Source organism: Erithacus rubecula (genome assembly GCF_903797595.1).
Source record: "Erithacus rubecula genome assembly, chromosome: 8".
In the NCBI taxonomy this organism is placed as follows: domain Eukaryota; kingdom Metazoa; phylum Chordata; class Aves; order Passeriformes; family Muscicapidae; genus Erithacus; species Erithacus rubecula.
Genome location: NC_136659.1, coordinates 22,398,650 through 22,414,963, shown reverse-complemented (window position 1 = coordinate 22,414,963; position 16,314 = coordinate 22,398,650). Strand labels below are relative to the sequence as shown.

At 62.2% G+C, this 16,314-nt stretch overlaps 4 protein-coding genes across 4 annotated transcripts; 2 read left to right on the top strand and 2 right to left on the bottom strand.

Annotated features, from left to right (window-relative positions):
• Nucleotides 1-330: 330 nt before the first annotated feature.
• Nucleotides 331-4,469, bottom strand: AAMP (angio associated migratory cell protein). Its single transcript, XM_079310672.1, has 11 exons — nucleotides 4,307-4,469; nucleotides 3,879-4,031; nucleotides 3,367-3,486; nucleotides 3,096-3,235; nucleotides 2,867-3,011; nucleotides 2,638-2,721; nucleotides 2,252-2,367; nucleotides 1,808-1,911; nucleotides 1,244-1,334; nucleotides 821-975; nucleotides 331-595 (listed from the first exon to the last, which is right to left on the bottom strand). The coding sequence occupies exons 1-11, from the start codon at nucleotides 4,392-4,394 to the stop codon at nucleotides 520-522; spliced, it is 1,272 nt and encodes a 423-aa protein (XP_079166798.1). The 5' UTR covers nucleotides 4,395-4,469; the 3' UTR covers nucleotides 331-519.
• An 80-nt stretch (nucleotides 4,470-4,549) lies between these two features.
• Nucleotides 4,550-5,808, top strand: LOC306804296 (uncharacterized protein). Its single transcript, XM_079310678.1, has 3 exons — nucleotides 4,550-4,698; nucleotides 5,072-5,285; nucleotides 5,482-5,808. Exons 1-3 carry the CDS (start codon nucleotides 4,671-4,673, stop codon nucleotides 5,639-5,641), a joined length of 402 nt encoding a protein of 133 aa, XP_079166804.1. The 5' UTR covers nucleotides 4,550-4,670; the 3' UTR covers nucleotides 5,642-5,808.
• A 252-nt stretch (nucleotides 5,809-6,060) lies between these two features.
• TMBIM1 (transmembrane BAX inhibitor motif containing 1) lies at nucleotides 6,061-12,070 on the bottom strand. The gene is made up of 11 exons (XM_079310675.1): nucleotides 11,828-12,070; nucleotides 8,665-8,903; nucleotides 8,486-8,568; nucleotides 8,352-8,416; nucleotides 8,172-8,225; nucleotides 8,018-8,068; nucleotides 7,818-7,857; nucleotides 7,648-7,685; nucleotides 7,129-7,426; nucleotides 6,825-6,878; nucleotides 6,061-6,723 (listed from the first exon to the last, which is right to left on the bottom strand). Exons 2-11 carry the CDS (start codon nucleotides 8,873-8,875, stop codon nucleotides 6,580-6,582), a joined length of 1,038 nt encoding a protein of 345 aa, XP_079166801.1. The 5' UTR covers nucleotides 8,876-8,903; nucleotides 11,828-12,070; the 3' UTR covers nucleotides 6,061-6,579.
• A 185-nt stretch (nucleotides 12,071-12,255) lies between these two features.
• Nucleotides 12,256-16,271, top strand: LOC306804292 (putative hydrolase PNKD). The gene is made up of 9 exons (XM_079310674.1): nucleotides 12,256-12,404; nucleotides 13,404-13,519; nucleotides 13,712-13,824; nucleotides 14,196-14,254; nucleotides 14,396-14,488; nucleotides 14,710-14,873; nucleotides 14,958-15,044; nucleotides 15,156-15,271; nucleotides 15,450-16,271. The coding sequence occupies exons 1-9, from the start codon at nucleotides 12,259-12,261 to the stop codon at nucleotides 15,621-15,623; spliced, it is 1,068 nt and encodes a 355-aa protein (XP_079166800.1). The 5' UTR covers nucleotides 12,256-12,258; the 3' UTR covers nucleotides 15,624-16,271.
• The last annotated feature ends 43 nt before the right edge of the window (nucleotides 16,272-16,314 follow it).

The following is a 16,314-nucleotide window of genomic DNA, read 5'->3' as shown; positions in this document are numbered from 1 at the left end:
TGTTTAGTCACAGCCCCAAGGGAGATAATTCCTGTATTGTGGAACACATACCCTCTGGTGTACTTAGGGGTGCAGAACTCAGATCTGGGAATAGCCTGTTCTGTTAGGGAACTTCTGGACTGTAGAGAGCAGGATTCTCTTACCTTAAGCTAGCAATCTGCACCCTTCCATCCTGTCCTGACCCCCTCATTCCCCACACCATGGAGAGCTAGGATGGAAGTCTCAGCCACTGATCCTCAGGCCATGGTTGGATGCCAGGGAGATCCCTGAGGAGGGAGCACAGCTCCTCACATCCTCTTCCCCCCAACAAGCAGAGTAGATGGCATCCAGTTAAGTGAAATAATTTATATAATTAAAGACATCTTCATACAAAACCCCTGGCTTGGCCCCTAGATGGTGAGGGCAAAGCAGGGCAGGCTGGAAAAATTACAAAGCACGCACTGGAGAAGGGTGGTGAAACCATGTCCCTCATCCCTCAAGGCGCCAGGCAGCACCAGGACTCCATCCCTTGACACAGTTCTAGCGATCGGGGCGCTGGACGCAGAACACTTTGGCTTGGTGGTCGCCTGAGGTGGTCACCACAATGGAGGCATCCCTGCAGGGAGACAGGGCTCAGAGGTGGGGCTGAGGGCTGCCAGTATCCCAGACCATCACCTCCCCTTGAGACCCTTAAGTCTCAGCATGGACGTAGGTTTGTCCCCCACTTTGGGACTAGACACAAGGCCACTCAAAGAAGAGACATCTTGTGATTGGAGCTCCTAGGCTGCTATCACTGCTCCCTCCACCCAGCAGGGAAGGGGTCCAGGGGTTGCCTGCTCACTTGTTGACGGCGAAGTCGAGGATTTCAGCAGAGTGCCCTCGGTACTCGCTGATCATCTTCCCCGAGCGGGCGTCCCAGAGCCGCACGGCCCCATCCAGGCTGCAGGTGTACACCACGGCCGAGCTCTCCTCCCACAGCAGCTGCACGATCCCCGACTGGGGCAGAGGAGACCACATTGGGGACCTCCAGCAAGTCTTAGCTCCCCCCATGTACCCCCACCCCCTCATGGTGTCTGCCATCCCCACAGGAGAACAGACCTCAGGGCTGAGCACATCTGCTGTGCAGAGACTGCGGCTGCCCTTTGGGGAAGCCCAAGGCTAAGGGAGAAGTACAAATTAGGAACTGGCCCCTGGGCTCTGAGGGAGATCTCCAAAAGGCCCAAAGCCCACCTCCCAGGCCTAGGGAAGGGGGGGAGGGCAGTACCTCGTGTTGGCACTTATGCCTTAGGCTCTGTGTGGAGAGGTCATAAATAGCCAGTGTGCCGTCAAGGTAGCCCACAGCAGCCAGTGGCATCCTACAGACAGGGGAACAGACATTACATAGGACATGGGGAAGCAGGGATGGAAACATATAAAGGCTCCAGGTAAAAAGCAAACCCCATGCTGAAGGCTGCAATGTAGTCAGAAGATGAGGGACAGCCTGATGGCTGGAGCCATAAGCACCCTGCTTGGGAAACCCAACAGTACAGCAAGTCAGCAATCAGCGCATGGTTTGTGAAGGAGATGACCATGTCCTGGCAGGAAAACAGCTGTCTGGAGAGTATCCCAGCCAAGCAGGGATCCACCAGGCTAGTCCAGAATCCCTACAGTTGCAGAGAGGACTGAGCAGCTGGTATGCCTTGGCCTCACACCAAAGTGATCTGGGATCTCCACACCCAGGCAGGGAGGATGGAGATAATGCAGCAGATTGAGTACAAGGGATGCAAATGGATCTATATGACAAGCCCTGTAAGATCTGGCACTGAAGAGGGACTGTCCCATCACTCACACATTACAGAAGCCCAGCGACTCCACTGAGTTGGACTCTGCCTCCTCGCCCTCACTGATGGGTGCCTTGGGGGTCACGCTCTCCATCTTGAACACGCACACCACCTGTATAGAGGGAGGGTGACTATACCCTAAGGGAAGGAGACCCAGATGCACAGAGGTCCCGTTTGTACTCGACACCGAGTCTGCACCGTCCTTAAAACAAGGCGCAGCCCCAAATCCTTAACTCCTGGGAGCCAACCAGGGAACTTCCAGGAACCGGGCAGGACCACCCAGCCCGTGCTCCACCGGCAGCGCGAGGGCGCCGCCTGCCGCCTGCCGATGGCAGCACACCGGCCCTGGATTTGGGGGGGTCCCCAGAGCTCCTGGCTCTGTCTCCAGCCCAGGACATGGAGCTTGGGGGCTTCTCAGCACTTGTGGCTCTGCCCTGCCCACGCAGACGCACCTTGCCCGTGGCGGAGTTGACCAGCTTGGCGTGACAGTCCACAGAGCCAGTCATGATCAAACTGCCATCCTGGTTGCTGGCCACACACGTCAAGGGGTCCTGATGGCCATCCTGGCCTGGGGGAGTGAGCAGCAGGGGTGAGCTTTATCCATCCTCCCCACAGAGACCCAGTCAGCCTTAAAAGACACCATCCTGCAGCCTCCACCCTGCCCGGCTTTGCCAGCACTCACACAAGCAACAGCCACCAGTGGGGATGGAGAAACCCAGTGTCAGGATCCCACCTGCCCTCAGAGAATACCTCCTCCCCACCCAGACAGAGGCCAGAACCTACTAGAAGGGGCTGTTTGCCAGCTGGGACTAGCCCAAGTGATAAACCTTTTCCTTACCTTTCAGAACGTGCAGTGATGTTCCCTGCTTTAGGTCCCAGATGCGCATGGTCCCATCCTCATACCCCACCACTGCTCGCTTCCCTGGGCGAGACAGAGACAGCAGATAGAAACAGGGCCCCCCTCATCGCCCCACCTCTCATTCAGCACAGACTGGGAGAAGCAAGAGGGCAGATGGCCCACACAGAGCTGGTGATATTTCCCACTCCAGAGAGGCCCCACGCCTCACCATCCGGCAGGATCCTGCCACATGTGGCTGGGCATGCTGGACCCTGAAAGGTTTTGCAGTCCCCACTGGGGATCTTCCACATCCAGGTGTTGCCATCAGCTGTACCAGCCAGAAGTACGTGGGCTTGAGGGTGCCACTCCATCCACTGGACAGAGAGAGGGACAGGCAGCGTCACAAAAGTGCTGCCACCCCACCTGCTGGCTGGGGAGGTCCCCACAGCACCACTCACCTCCAAGTCCCCCACCTCGAAGGACCACACTTCCTCTTTGGCATCCACCCGCCACACTTTGATAAGCCCTGACATGTCACCTGTGGCCACGAACACAGAGTCGTGGCTGAAGCCAGCACAGGTGACCGAGTCCTTGTGTCCTGCAAACATGAGGGACAGAGATTACTCAGGCCAAGCTATGGACGATGGTCAGAAGCACAGCATCAGTTGGAGAAAAATGTGTCCAGATGGACACTGCTGAGAGGGGACACAGCTGTTGGCTGCACCTCACCTGAGCACTCAAACAGGAGCTCTCCATCACTCACACGCCACACGAAGGCCTTGTCATCCTCTCCGCCTGTCACTGCCAGAGTGTTGGTCTTGGGGTCAAGGCTCACACAGAAGACAGAAGCTTCACAAAAGAGTAAAGGCTAAATGGCTATGGAGCCAATTCTGCCTCACCTGATATTCCCAGGGGATCCAAACCCCGTGCTGACATGGGATGTCAGCAACCTCAACTTCCAGCCCCGTTCAGTGAGAATCAATTCCTCACGTGGGAGAGGAGCAGCACAGGCTTTCTGCCAAGCTTAGGGCCAGCTACAGCGATGGGAGGCCCAAATGGCTCTTCTGCCAGAGCGCAAGGCAGAAACAAGCCCAGGGCAGCTGAGTCCTGATGGCTGTCCCAAAAACGCTGGGAGATAGCAGCCTAGCAAGGCCCTCTGCATCCCTGGACTCTAGGGAAAGCCAAGATGAGACCAGGTCTCGAGTGGGGTCCCAGCTGCTCTGGCCGTGCCCAGCACTCACCCGAGTGCAGCGAGAACGTGACCTCACTGTCGTCCTGTGCCTCCATGCCCTCCTCCACCCCCTCGTCATCCTCCGACTCCCAAGCCTCGGCATCGGCCTCTTCTGCCCCCTCGTCCTCAAAGTCCACGTCCTCCATCTCCTCGGCCAGGTCATCTGCGGAGGGCGAAGGTCAGGGCGCGGCTCGCGGCCTGCCCGGCTCGGCGGGGCAGCGGGGGTCCCTGCGGGACGGGGCAGCGGGGGATGCGCCATGCGGCCACGAGACCCAGAGCAGGGAAACCGCACGGGGACACGACGCAACGCGAGGAGAGGGGGGATGCACCGGCCGGGCCTGGGGGCGGGGTGGGGCCGCAGCGCTCCCGGTGCCCCGGCGGGAGGCCGGAGCCCCCGCAGGCCCTGCCCGGTGCGTGGCGCAGGGCGCCCCGTCTCACCCGGCCCGGGCGGGCCCAGCTCCACCACCTCGATGATCTCCTCGTCGCCGTGCAGGTCCAGCGACCCCGGGCCTTCCACGGGCTCCATGCCGACCCACCCCGCCGCCGCCGCTGCCGCCGCCGCCGCCGCTTCCGCCGCGCGCCCCGCCCCGCTCAATCCCCGCCCGCCCCGGCCAACCACGGCCCGAGCCCGCGCCCGGATCCCGCCTCTTCCGCCAGTAGGACGGGCCGGCTCCGCCCTGCGCGGTGCACTCTGGGAGATGTAGTTTTCTGCTAGCAAACTGTGCGGCACCTCCCCCTAGAAGTCCCCGTGTGGAGAGACTGCAGCTCCCGGCATGCAGCGGAGCCGCCGCACACCGGCACCATGGCGGCGGCGCGAGGCGGACTACGGGGTAACGGCGGGCGGACAGGCGGGCGGGCGGACAGGTGGGTGGGTGGGCAGGAGCAGGGGCAACCCCGGGGCGGCAGGACCGAGACCGTTCCGCCACCACCCTCAGGGCGCGGCGTCGCGGAATTCGGCACACGGGCCCGACACACCCCCGCCCCGCCCCGCTGAGGAGAGGACTTAGGGCCACGCCCCAGCTGTGTTGGTCACGCCCCTCTTTCGAGCTCCCCCTGGCGGAAGGGCAGGGGCTATGGCAGGGGGACGGGGATGGGGATGGGGATGGACAGGGAAAAGGGCAGGGATAAGGACAGGGACAGGAGCTTCAGGCAGCCCAGGCTCTTCCCCTTGGCTGCCCCTCCCTAACGCTTCTGTCCCCGCAGGACTGCTGGTGGCAGCAAGACTTTCAGCGTGTCCTGCCAAGGCCTGGGGGCGGCCGGACGCCCGGGGCACACGACTCTTTGGGCAGAGCTGCCACCGGCCAGCGGGACAACGGGCCGGTCAGGAGCCTGGCAGCCGGGGGCTCCCCGAGGGCGTGGAGTACATCCCCACACGCAAGAAGGGCAAGAACCCGATGAAGCCGGTGGGGGTGGCCTGGTGAGTGGCCCAGGGGGTGGGAGAGGGTCGGCACTGGGAGGCTGCGCTGCTTTGTGGGGCCCGGGGTGGAATAGGGGCTTTGGGGGTCTGTAGCAGTGAGCAGGGCACTGTCCATGCAGCCAGCTTGGCACAGCACCCTTGTTTCCCTGCCCACTCTCTCCCTTCTCCATCTCCTTGACCGCTGGCTGTCCTGCAGGGCCATTGGATTGCCATCTGGCATCATCCTCTTCCTCCTGGCCAAACGGCAAGTGGACAAAAACCGCCTTGAGCAGCTCAAAATCCGCCGAACAATGATGGAAGCCAACCAGGGCGAGTATGAGACGGAGCGATACAGCAAGGTGGTCAGGGGGGCATAGCCAAGCTGCCCCCATCCCCAGGCTGTCACTGCAGCACCTTGGAGCAACTGGCCAAGGGGACACCAGCCCCATGGAACACGTGACAGTGTCATCTGCCCTGCCTGTCCAGACCATGAAGTGATTGTGGACTTGATTAGGGACAAATAAAGTGAAACAGCGCAGTCCCACTGTGGTAACTCCCTCAATGCTCAGCCCCAGGCTCTGCCTGCCTCAGCAGTGGGGGCCCCAGCTGTTCTGCAGCCAGACTTCTGCCCACAACAGCAGGGGCTACAGGCAGGGGAGGGAGGCCAGGCCTGGTTGCAGTTTGACCTTGGTTTTCCCATCTCAAAGCAGTGTTTGTGCTGCACCAGGCCGCAGCCCCCACTGAGACTGCCCACAGGTTTTTCAAGGGAGTTGCCATACCAGTAAGACTAGGACCATCTGGAAAACTGAAGTGTTTTATTTAGCAAGTGCAACTTTGCCCACATCCGTGGCTGCAGGGCCTCTGCAATGTGAGCTCTGCCATGAAGGTCCCAGCTGCCCCCTGCCCACACTGGGCACAGCCACAGCTCAGGGAGGGGGCATGGCCAGCCCCATTTAAGGCACAGAGTGAATGACACCAACTGTTCTCTGCCAAAAAATCACAACACGATCCCAGCAGCCACTGCCAGCTCACTGAGCCCAGGCAGGGCTGTGACATTCCGCTGCCAGCACAATGCCATTGGCACAGCCTTGGTAAGCGGTGCCTAAGCTGGGCTAAACTGCCTAAACACTGGCAGCCAGTCTCTGCCAGTCACTGCCCTCAAGGCTTACTGGGGGATGATCAAGGGAAGCCCTTTCCTTAGCAGCCTACAGGTAGGAATGCCAAAGCATTAAGAGTCACAGTAAGCGGACTATCCTGTACAGAGACCAGAGGAGGGGTGAGGGGCAGCTGGAGAGGGACAGGAGGGGTCCCAGGGCTAATCCCGGCCCACTATCTGCAGGATGAAGGTGAAGATGTAGATGATGTCAGTGTAGATGGTGAGGGCACCATAGACGTACTCCTCGGGGCTCAGTGTGTTCTTCCTGTTCCCCAGCACCAGTTGGGTGTCATAGGCAAGGAACTGCAGGGGCAGAGAGCGTCAGGCAAAGACCAGGGGGGAATTCCTCCCTCCCTCCCCAGTCCCTGCCCAACACCCTCTGCCCGCTGCAGCCGTCAACTCACCAGCGTGAACGCGATGGCCCCGATGGCTGCGTACAGCATGTGGAGCCAGGGCACCTGTGCGGGACGGGAACACCAGCAGGGTGAGCCGGGGAGCCAGCAGGCAGCTGGCCAGGCAGGGCAGATCCTGCCTGCACCCAGCTCTTGAGCAGCTGCTGCTGATGTGACACTCTCCCTGCAGGCAAGCTGCCTTCCAGGGCTGCTACCACACCCTGCTTACCCCCAAACCCCCTGCCTGCACCAGCCTTGGGGATACCCAACCAGAAATACCCAGGCACCCCACAGCCCCTCTGCCCTCCCCACTCACATATTTGAAAGAGAGGACAATGGCAGTGATGATCCCAGTCACCATGACCACGATGCCCAGCACACAGAATAGCCCTGGACACGATGTGAAATCAACCTGACGGGGGGACACACACACACATATGTCACAGCTGAGCCCAGGGTGTCCCCACTGACCAGCTCCCCACACCTGGCCCACAGAGGGCACAGCAGGGTGCATCCCTCTCCTTGCCTTGGTCTGGAAACAGAAGATGGTCACAACGATGGCCACAATGGCGGTGATGAGCATGGCAATCAGGACAGCTTTCGTGTCATACATGCTACAGACAAAGAAAGTCACCTCACACTTCAGTATCCTCCTGCCAGAGGAGTGTTGGAGACCCTCCCCCGCAGCCTGATCCAGGACAGGAACTTCACGGTCTCTGAGCCCAAGGGACTGGAGCATCCCCTGGCTCCTGGCAGCCTCTCAGTTGAGCTGGCTGCATTGTGGAGGACAGGAGGGACCCCCAGATCCTGTAACCGCAGGGTCCCCAGGGCATACCTGGCAATCGTGCCTGTCATCAGCCCCATGGCCAGCGTCTGTGGGAGACAAGGGTGACCTCAGTGGGCTGCCCACCTGCCCACATGCTCCTATCCCCCCACAGCCCACCTGGGGAGCTGGGGTGCCATGGAGGGACCACCAGGACCCCTTGTCAGTCCCAGCCTACTCACAAAGATGCTCAGCAGGATAATATTCCAGGGGAAGCGTCTCCTGAGGACGAAGCAGGAGAGAGGCAAGCTAGTGACAGCAACTATGTCATGTCCCCCTGGTCCTCATCACCCAGGGACAGCCCCAGGCAGGAACCTCTCTTAATGCTCTTGAGACATCCCCCATACCCACACAACCCACCGTGGGGGTCCTAGAGACTCACCGGGGACCCTGGCAGCAAGCCAGCACCAGGTAGGTCACCAGGAACACAGCACTGCAAGGAGAGACAGCAGGTGTCAGCCCCAAAACCCCTCACCAGGACCAGCCCCTGGGAGGCTGTGGATGTGGGGGCACGAGCCAGCACAGCCCCTACTCACTATGAGGCGTAGTAGATGGCAACATTCCTCTTGACAAAGGAGCGGACAGGATCGCTGTGGGACAGGAGAGACAAGTGTGAGGGACAGCAAACAGCACCTACTGTCCCCTCTGAACACCCCCCAAGGAACTGAAGCTCCCCTCTTTTTCAGGACAAAGGTAAGGATGAACCCTCTACTCACACAAAGGTGAACACAGAGATGATTCCCACCGTCACCAGGAGCTGCAGGGAGATGATGGCATAGACCTGCAAGAGACAGGGGGGTCAGCACTTGGCCCCCACCCTGAGAGGTGCCCCTGGCCCCTTGGGACTCACCTTGCGGATGAAGGCGTGCCGGACTTTCCTATCGTCCCAGTCAACGGATTGGTAGGGAGAGCCATCCCCGAGGCCACTGTCACCTGTGATGGTGGACACCCCTCAGCACCAGGGTCAGGCCCTCAGAGCACCCCCGTTTCTAGTGCTCTCCCCCAAATAAACCAAGGTGCCCCACTTACCAAACCGCATAGGCATGGTGGGCATGCCTGGATGAGGGTACCCCCCTGCTGCTGGGTACCCCCCTGGCTGCGAGTACCCCGGCCCCGCAGGGTATCCCCCAGGCTGCGGGTACCCCCCGGCATAGTGGGGGGGCTGGGGGTACCCCGCGGGGGGCGGGGGGTACAGGGGGTTCTTGTCATCGTAGAGCGGGGGCGCGGTGGGCTGCGACATGCCGGCTCCCCGCGTCTCCCACGGGCTCCTGGAGGGGACAGAGGACACGGGGCTTCAGCACAGGTCCCCCTCCCCAGGCAGGACCTGATCTGGGTGAGAGGAGCACAGGTGCAGGGACAGAGGGGATCGTGCAGCCACAAAACTTCCCCCCTCCCACTTTAATAGTGGCTCCTAATTAGTAAGGGCAAGTTGGCATCAATGGCAGCAGGTCAACAACAGACGGGGGATGTCCCCACTGTCCCTCGGCCAGGGCACCCACATTCCTGTGCCCTGAGTCCCCAGCACCTGCGTCAGCGGTCAGCCGCGGGCAGGGCACAGCCACGCGCTGACTCAGGCTGCGTCGAGGACGCAACCTTTCCAAACGGAATCTGACCTCTCTGGCCTTTGAAACCTGCCCGCCCATTGCCAGGGAGGAAGGAGCAGCACTCCTGGCTGCTCTGGGCTCCTGGTAGCACCACACTAGGAACAAATGGCATCACCCTGCCGACTGCCTGGGGTGGAAACGCAGGGTCTGATCCTCATCACAATGACGCTGATCCTACTGCTCCCCCCATTTCGGGTGTGTGCCCCACCCAAGAGCCACATGAGTCACACAGGGGCTCCAGAACTCCTGAATCCACTCTCAGAAGAGGGGAATGAAACCTACGTCATCTCTACAGAACATGGACTCTTCTTCGGTGAGTGGAGCTGGGACCCCCCTGGGGCTAAGCTGCTCTCCTTGGCCACAGCAGGCCCCCTCACAGAACCCCCAGCAGCTGTGAGCAGGCAGCCCGGGCTCAGGGCCAGCTGGGCTTGGTCCCAGCAGGAGGAGGAGAAGGAAAGCAGGATCTCCAAGGCCAGGAAAACAACAGCACTGCCAGTAGACAGTGCCAGGCCTTTACCACCTCCCACCCCCTCAGCACTGGCAGCCCAGACCTCAGGAAGGTGCCAGGACCCCCCACAACCCTCCTGCCCGCAGCGGTGATGTGATCTTGGGACCATCCCAGGAAAGGAACCAGGATGTGATCCTAACCAGGACCAGGCTGGGAGGGGATTGGGCACTTCTTCCTATGTGACATCAGAGCTTCCTACAGCCAGGCTGAACAGGCAGCAATGCCGAAGGCACACCCATGCCAGCCATGTCGGGCTGGAAGGAGCAGCTCCGTATCAGTCCCTACTGCAATCCAACTGTGCCAGCTACGGCAGAACTGCCACAGTCACACTGCCCTTCATCATCACGATGACGACAGCACCAAAAATAAACAACCAGCATGGCAGTGACCACAGAGATAGGAAATTTGCTTTCTCTGTGTGGAAGTTCACTGCAGCTTCCCAGAAAGTACACGGTACCCCCTGGTGCCAACTCATCTGAGGGGCCAAGGAAAGGCCCCAAAATAAGACCTTGATCCTAGGAAAGCCTCTGTAACTGACACTCAAGTTACAGGGGGGCCAGAGTCCCCAGGAGGGAACCCAGGTGTCTGGGGAAAGCAGGGTGTATCTGGCCAGCACAAGATCAGCAGCAGGGTCCTATCCTATGCCCATGACCAGCACCTTAGACTGCTCCAGCCCCTCCTGTTCCCTCCCCATTGGGGTAGCCTTGGGCACAGGGAAGGAACCAGCCTGACGGGTCCCAGCAGCTGCCACACCCAGGGAAGCAAGCAGCTGAATCCTCCTAGATCCATGGCACTGCACAGTCCCAAAACTGAGGTCACCAGCTAGATGGCAGATGGCAAGCCGGGGTCGGCTCAGTGGCCCCAGCATGAACATGGTCTCTGGGGACAGGGTGCTACTCTGCACTGGAACCGTGACTCAGCACAGATAAGGCATATCTGACAGGCACATGGGGCACAGAAAACCATCACCCCTTTCACAACCCCATAGGTAGCACACGGTTCTGACCCCACCATCTGCCCAGGCATTCCTGCCAGGCTCAGGCTCCTGCCATCAGCTCCACAGCTTCCCGGGGGCAACACAACCACCTTAGGAGGAATCATGGTTTGGGTTGGGGGACAGAGTTCCCCACACTCAAGCTGCCTGAGAAAGCACCTCACTCTTGAAGAACCTGGAAACTCCCACCAGTACAGCACGGGTCAGTACAACACACCCTAAAAAGGCACAGCACAGAGTGGCACAGCCTGGCACGGCATAGCACAGCCTGGTACAGTACAACAGGACACAGCTGCCTCCCGCAGCACAGCGCGGATCAGTAAAGCACAACTCAACACAGCACAACTTGTCCTGGCCCAGCCCAGCCCAGCCCTGCTCAGCTCACAGGAGCGGGTCAGCACGACCCACCCAGGCCGGGATTCCCCGCTGCCCCATACCCCTCACACACGACACAAGTTTGTTGGGGGTTCAGCATCACCGCTCCCACATCCCTGCCCCTCTGCAAGCTCTCTCCCATGAGACAGAGGTGTCCTCCTGTGCCCCAGCCCCGACACCCCCACACCATGCCGGGCACAAACCCGTGCCCAGCCCTCCCTAGACACTCCACGGGGTCCGTGAGGACACTCTTCACAGCACAAATGTCGCCGCCCTCCCACGAACCACCCCGCACCACGCCCCGATTCCCCGCCACGCCATCGCGGGTCCGGAAAACAGCACCAGCGCCACGGAGGGACCCCGCGCGTAGCAATCCCGTCCCTCCGCGTCCCTGCCCGCGGGACCGCGCTCCGTCCCCCTCCTCCAGACCCCAACCCGAAGTGCCCTCACCCACCCTGGTGACAGGGGATCGCAGCGCGTCCTCGCTGTTTAGCGACCGGCTGCCCACCCTCGCCCAGTCCCCGCAGGTCTCCGGGACGCTCCGGAGAGCGCTGGGACAGCCCCTCGCCGGCTGCCGCACCGGAGGGCGCAGGGTCAGGGGGGTGAGGGGGCGAAGCGGGCGGAGAGGAGCCGAGAGAACGAGGGGGACGGCGGGGGACCGCCGGGGGCCTCGGGAACGGCGGGGGGCGCGAGCGGGGCGGGTCAGCCTACCTGCTGCGCGCTGCTCCGCCGGGCTGCGGCCGCCACCAGCTGGGACGAGCCGGGACGGGTCGGACGGGGCGGGCGGACGGGGCGGGGGCAGCCACCGCCCACCGCGCCCCCCCGCGGCGGCTGCGCGCCCCGCACCGGGACGGCCGGTGACCGGCAGCGGGGTGCGCTCTCCCGCCTGTTGCTCCCCGGGACGGACCCCGCTGCCCTCGCCCGTCCCCCCGGGACTTCCCTCCCGCTCTGACGTCACTCAGGGGTCCCCTTCCTCACGCAGTGACGTCACGGGGGGACACCCCTCACAGCGGCGGGAGAGAATCCCCTCCTCTCGGCCGGTGACGCCAGCGCTGTGCCGAGTGTGTCCCCCCCCGGTGCCGGTGCCGGTGCCGGTGCCGGCAGGGGGCGCGGCGGGGCGGGCGGTGACGCCGGTTAGCGGTATGGCCGCGGGGCCCGGCGGGGCGGCGGCGGCGGCGGCGGCCGGGGCGCGCGGGCTCGGGGACGCCTGCCTGCGCCTCCTCCGCCGCGCCCGCCGCGCCGCCGCCGCGCTCATGGCCTTCGCCGCCCCGCTGCTGTTCCGCCTGGGGTGAGTGAGCGGGCGAGAGAAAGAGCGAGCGGCCGCCGCTGCGGGACCCCCCGCGAGGAGGCGGCCACGCCGCCCGCCTTTGTGCTGCCGCCGGGAGGGAGGGCCCACCATCCTTCCCGGCTTGTGCGGAGCCGCGCCGGGAGGAACCTGCGGCCGCGCAGACACGGAGAGACCGCGCTGGGGCTCAGCCCGCTGCGGCCGGGGGAGTGGGGGCGGCCGGGGCCGGGGATGGGGATGGGGCCGGGCATGGGGATGGGGCCGGGCATGGGGATGGGGCCGGGGATTCATCCGCCACCGGCTCCCGCCGCTCGGTGCCGGTCACCCTCCCGGTGAAGGAGCGCCTTCTCTCGGGTGTCACCGCTGACCTGACCCGCTGCCCCGGCCGTTGTCAGGCTACCAGCTGCTGGCAGGAGCCCCTGCTCCCCGGTTTCTGGCTCCCACCGGCATAGACGCAGGGGACCGCCCTCTAGTGCAGGGATCGCTCCCGCTGTGCCATGGGGTGCCTTCGGCCGGGAATGGACTTTGCAGCCCGGGATTTGACGTGCCCGAAATTGCGCCATTCCCAATCCCGTCCCAAGTCTCTGCTGTGCAAACTGGGAGATCCCTTCGGGTCCCGCAGCATGTTGTCTTTTGCAGCCCCACATGCACGGAGGCATTTCTTGCCTCCCTTTTCCTCGGCCCATTCTCTTGCCTGATTCCCGGGACCACAGTAAGCTTTGGCATGTTTCCCCGGGAGCACGGGGAGGAGCAGCCAGCTCCAGCCCCTCCGGCGAGCGCCCGGCAGCAATGTCCCCCAGTCCTTGCTGCTTGGGGAGCCAGTCCTCCCCCACTATGCATCTGGGGTGTGGCGCACACACACACCACCTCTAGCACCCCCGAATGAGAAAGTGGCCCTTTGTGTGTTCCCTGCGGGAGTCACAGCCTCGGCAGTAGCCCCCTTCCCAAGCGGGCTCTTTAGGGGAGCTGGGTTTAACGCCTAGGGGTGTCTGCCTTCGCTAGGTACAGCCTGTACGCCCGCACACGCCTGGGCTACCTCTTCTACCAGCGGCAGGTGAAGAAGGCTCGGGAGCGGTACCCGCACGGCCACTCGGTGCCCCAGCCCTACTGCTTCCCTGGTGAGTCCTGGCCAGCCCCTCCCTCACCACGGCCCTGCAGTGCCTCCAGCACTTTGGGTGGGCAGGGGTTGCCATCACCGAATTGCCTGAAGCGTGTTTAGCTAAAAATTTGATGTAAGGTGTGGGAGTTTAGCCTGGACTCCCCCTTTTCCAGTTGGGGGTTAACGCCCTGATTCTGTCCCCCCCCTCCAGGGTTGAAAATCCTGCCCATTCCCGTGCTCTCCAACAACTACAGCTACCTGGTCATTGACACTGGCTCCAGCCAAGCAGCAGTCATCGACCCCTCTGACCCGCTGGCTGTACAGGTGAGACCCCACCAGCACTCTGACCTGGTGTTTGGCTGTCTCCAGGTGAGGGGGTGGCGTGTCTCTGTATTTTGGGGTTAGAGGGAAGCAAATCTGCCCCTAAACTGCAGCCCTTAGTGCCCAAGGCAAGACTGGAGCATGGCAGGGGAGCTGGTGGAGGCAGAGTTTGACAGGGAGACACGAGGAGAGGATGCACTCTAATCTGCTTTTAGCCAGGGCTGTCCAAATGTGAGGAGCCTGGGGAGGCTGCAAGCAGGAAAACAAAACAGTAAGGGTGGATGTAATGCAGAAACCCGAGCTAGCTCAGTTTCTGGTACTTGGGTTCTCTGTCCCCCCCAATCTCTCTGTCCATATTTCCCTCCCGTTCCCAGGCTGCCATTGAAGAAGAGGGGGTGATGCTGGAGGCCATATTCTGCACACACAAACACTGGTAAGGGACAAGAGGTGGCCCTGGAAGGGTTGGTAGCTGCTGTGAAGGTTGCCCCACTTCAGGCAACCCCCAGCCCTGCCCCATTTAGTGGGGGAAATATGGGGGGTATATATTTAGAGTCTCTGACCTCCCTTTTTGCAGGGACCACAGCGGAGGGAACTGGGAGCTCTGCCAGAAGCACAAGTCCTGCAGGGTGTATGGCAGCGCTGTCGACGCCATCCCACAGCTCACCCAGTAAGTCCTGCACCCCCCTAGCACCCCTGTAAATCTAGGGGGGGACTTCATTGCCAACCACCACTGTCTGGGGCACTCACCCACCAGTCCATCCCCCCAGTACCATGTTGTGCAGAGACCTGGCATGCTCCTGTGTGAGAAGGGTTGCCTGGGGAGGTGCGTATTTTGAGGTGCTGGGGTTGTGGGGAGCACCCTGACGGTGCCCCCTGTGCCCTGCACAGCCCACTTGCAGACAGGGAGAAGGTGAGTGTGGGCTGCCTGACCTTCGAGGCGCTCACCACGCCTGGCCACACTGTGGGACACATGGTGTACGTGCTGGATGGGGGCCCCTTCGGCAGCCCCCCCTGCCTCTTCTCCGGGGACCTGCTCTTCCTTGCTGGCTGTGGTGAGTGCGTCCAACCCCACCCTGGGATGAGCTATGGGGTACCCACCAGGCTCCCCCATGACAGATGGTTGTGTGGGGGTCCAGGCAGGCCGTTTGAGGGCTCCCCTGAGACCATGCTCACCTCCCTGGACTTGGCCATGAGCTTGGGCGAGGACACGCTGCTTTGGCCAGGTGAGTGTCCCCAAGAGCAGGGCAGAGCTGCTGGTGTCCTCCTCGTCCCCTCTGCCAAGGTGGAGAGCTGGGTGGGGGGGGATGCTAAGGGCTGTGTACGGGGCTCCACAGGCCACGAATACGCACTGGAGTGCCTGACCTTCGCCAGCCTCCTGGAGCTGGACAATTCCGCACTGGAGCAGAAGCTGCAGTGGGCAGTGCAGCAACGCCAGGAGAAGAGGAGCACGGTGAGGCATGGGGATCTCTGGGTGCAGCACCCACCACCAGAGCCCCTCAGGGGGCTCCCTTGGCAGGGATGCTGCACCCCAACACCCTCTTGCATAGGGCAGGGGGTGCTGGGGGCATTCCCAGCTCCCTGCTGGGGGTGCTGCCTGCAGCAGGGGAGCTGAGCAGCTGCCCCCACAGTGCCCCTCCACGCTGGGGGAAGAGCAGACCTACAACCCCTTCCTGCGGACCCACCGGCCGGAGCTGCAGGAGGCGCTGGGACTGTGGCAGGGCAGGGGGGAGGACCCCGACGCCTTTCGTGCCCGTGTCCTCAAGGAGGTGCGGAGGCGCAAGGACCTCTACCAAGCCTCCTAGATCCTCCCCCACTCCATGGATCCCCCCTTTCCACAGGGCCGGGTGATGGTTGGGCATAGGGGACCCGAGACTGTGTGGTTTGTTTTGCTGTGAATCTCCCTCCTGGGGTGCAGGGCTGGGGGAGGGAGAAGAGTGGACACCCCCTTAAGTGGGCACCCCATAAGTGAGCCCTGATTTTGGTCCCTCCAACTTGGGGGTCACCAGCTATCACATAGAAGCACCTCAATCCCCGCTTGGGGGATCTGTAGCCCCCCACCTCACTGCTGGGGCTATAGAAATGGCACCAAGGGCTTTTCCTACAATCCTCTCCCACACCCTCGTTTTTCTGGGTGTCTCCAATTTCTCCTCCACTACCACCACCACTCAGCTCCCTCCCCTTAAGCCCCCAGTGTTGTGCATCTCCTTTGTGGGTGCTGGGATGGAGCCAGCAAGGGGAGGCGGGCTGGCAGTACTACCTCCAGGCACGGGGCTCCTCTCCAGCACCCCATCCTTGAGCCGGAGCCCCCCTGTACGTACACACACACACACACACACAGACACTGGGACAGGAGCACAGGGTCACACTGCTGGGGTATGGGGGTGCTGCTTCCCTAGGGATCTGAGCCACCATCACCCCCACGCCCCAAATAAAAGACTGGATCGATTTTACACCTGTTGGTCTCTTTCTCTCCGCGGTGGGGCGCGGCTCCTT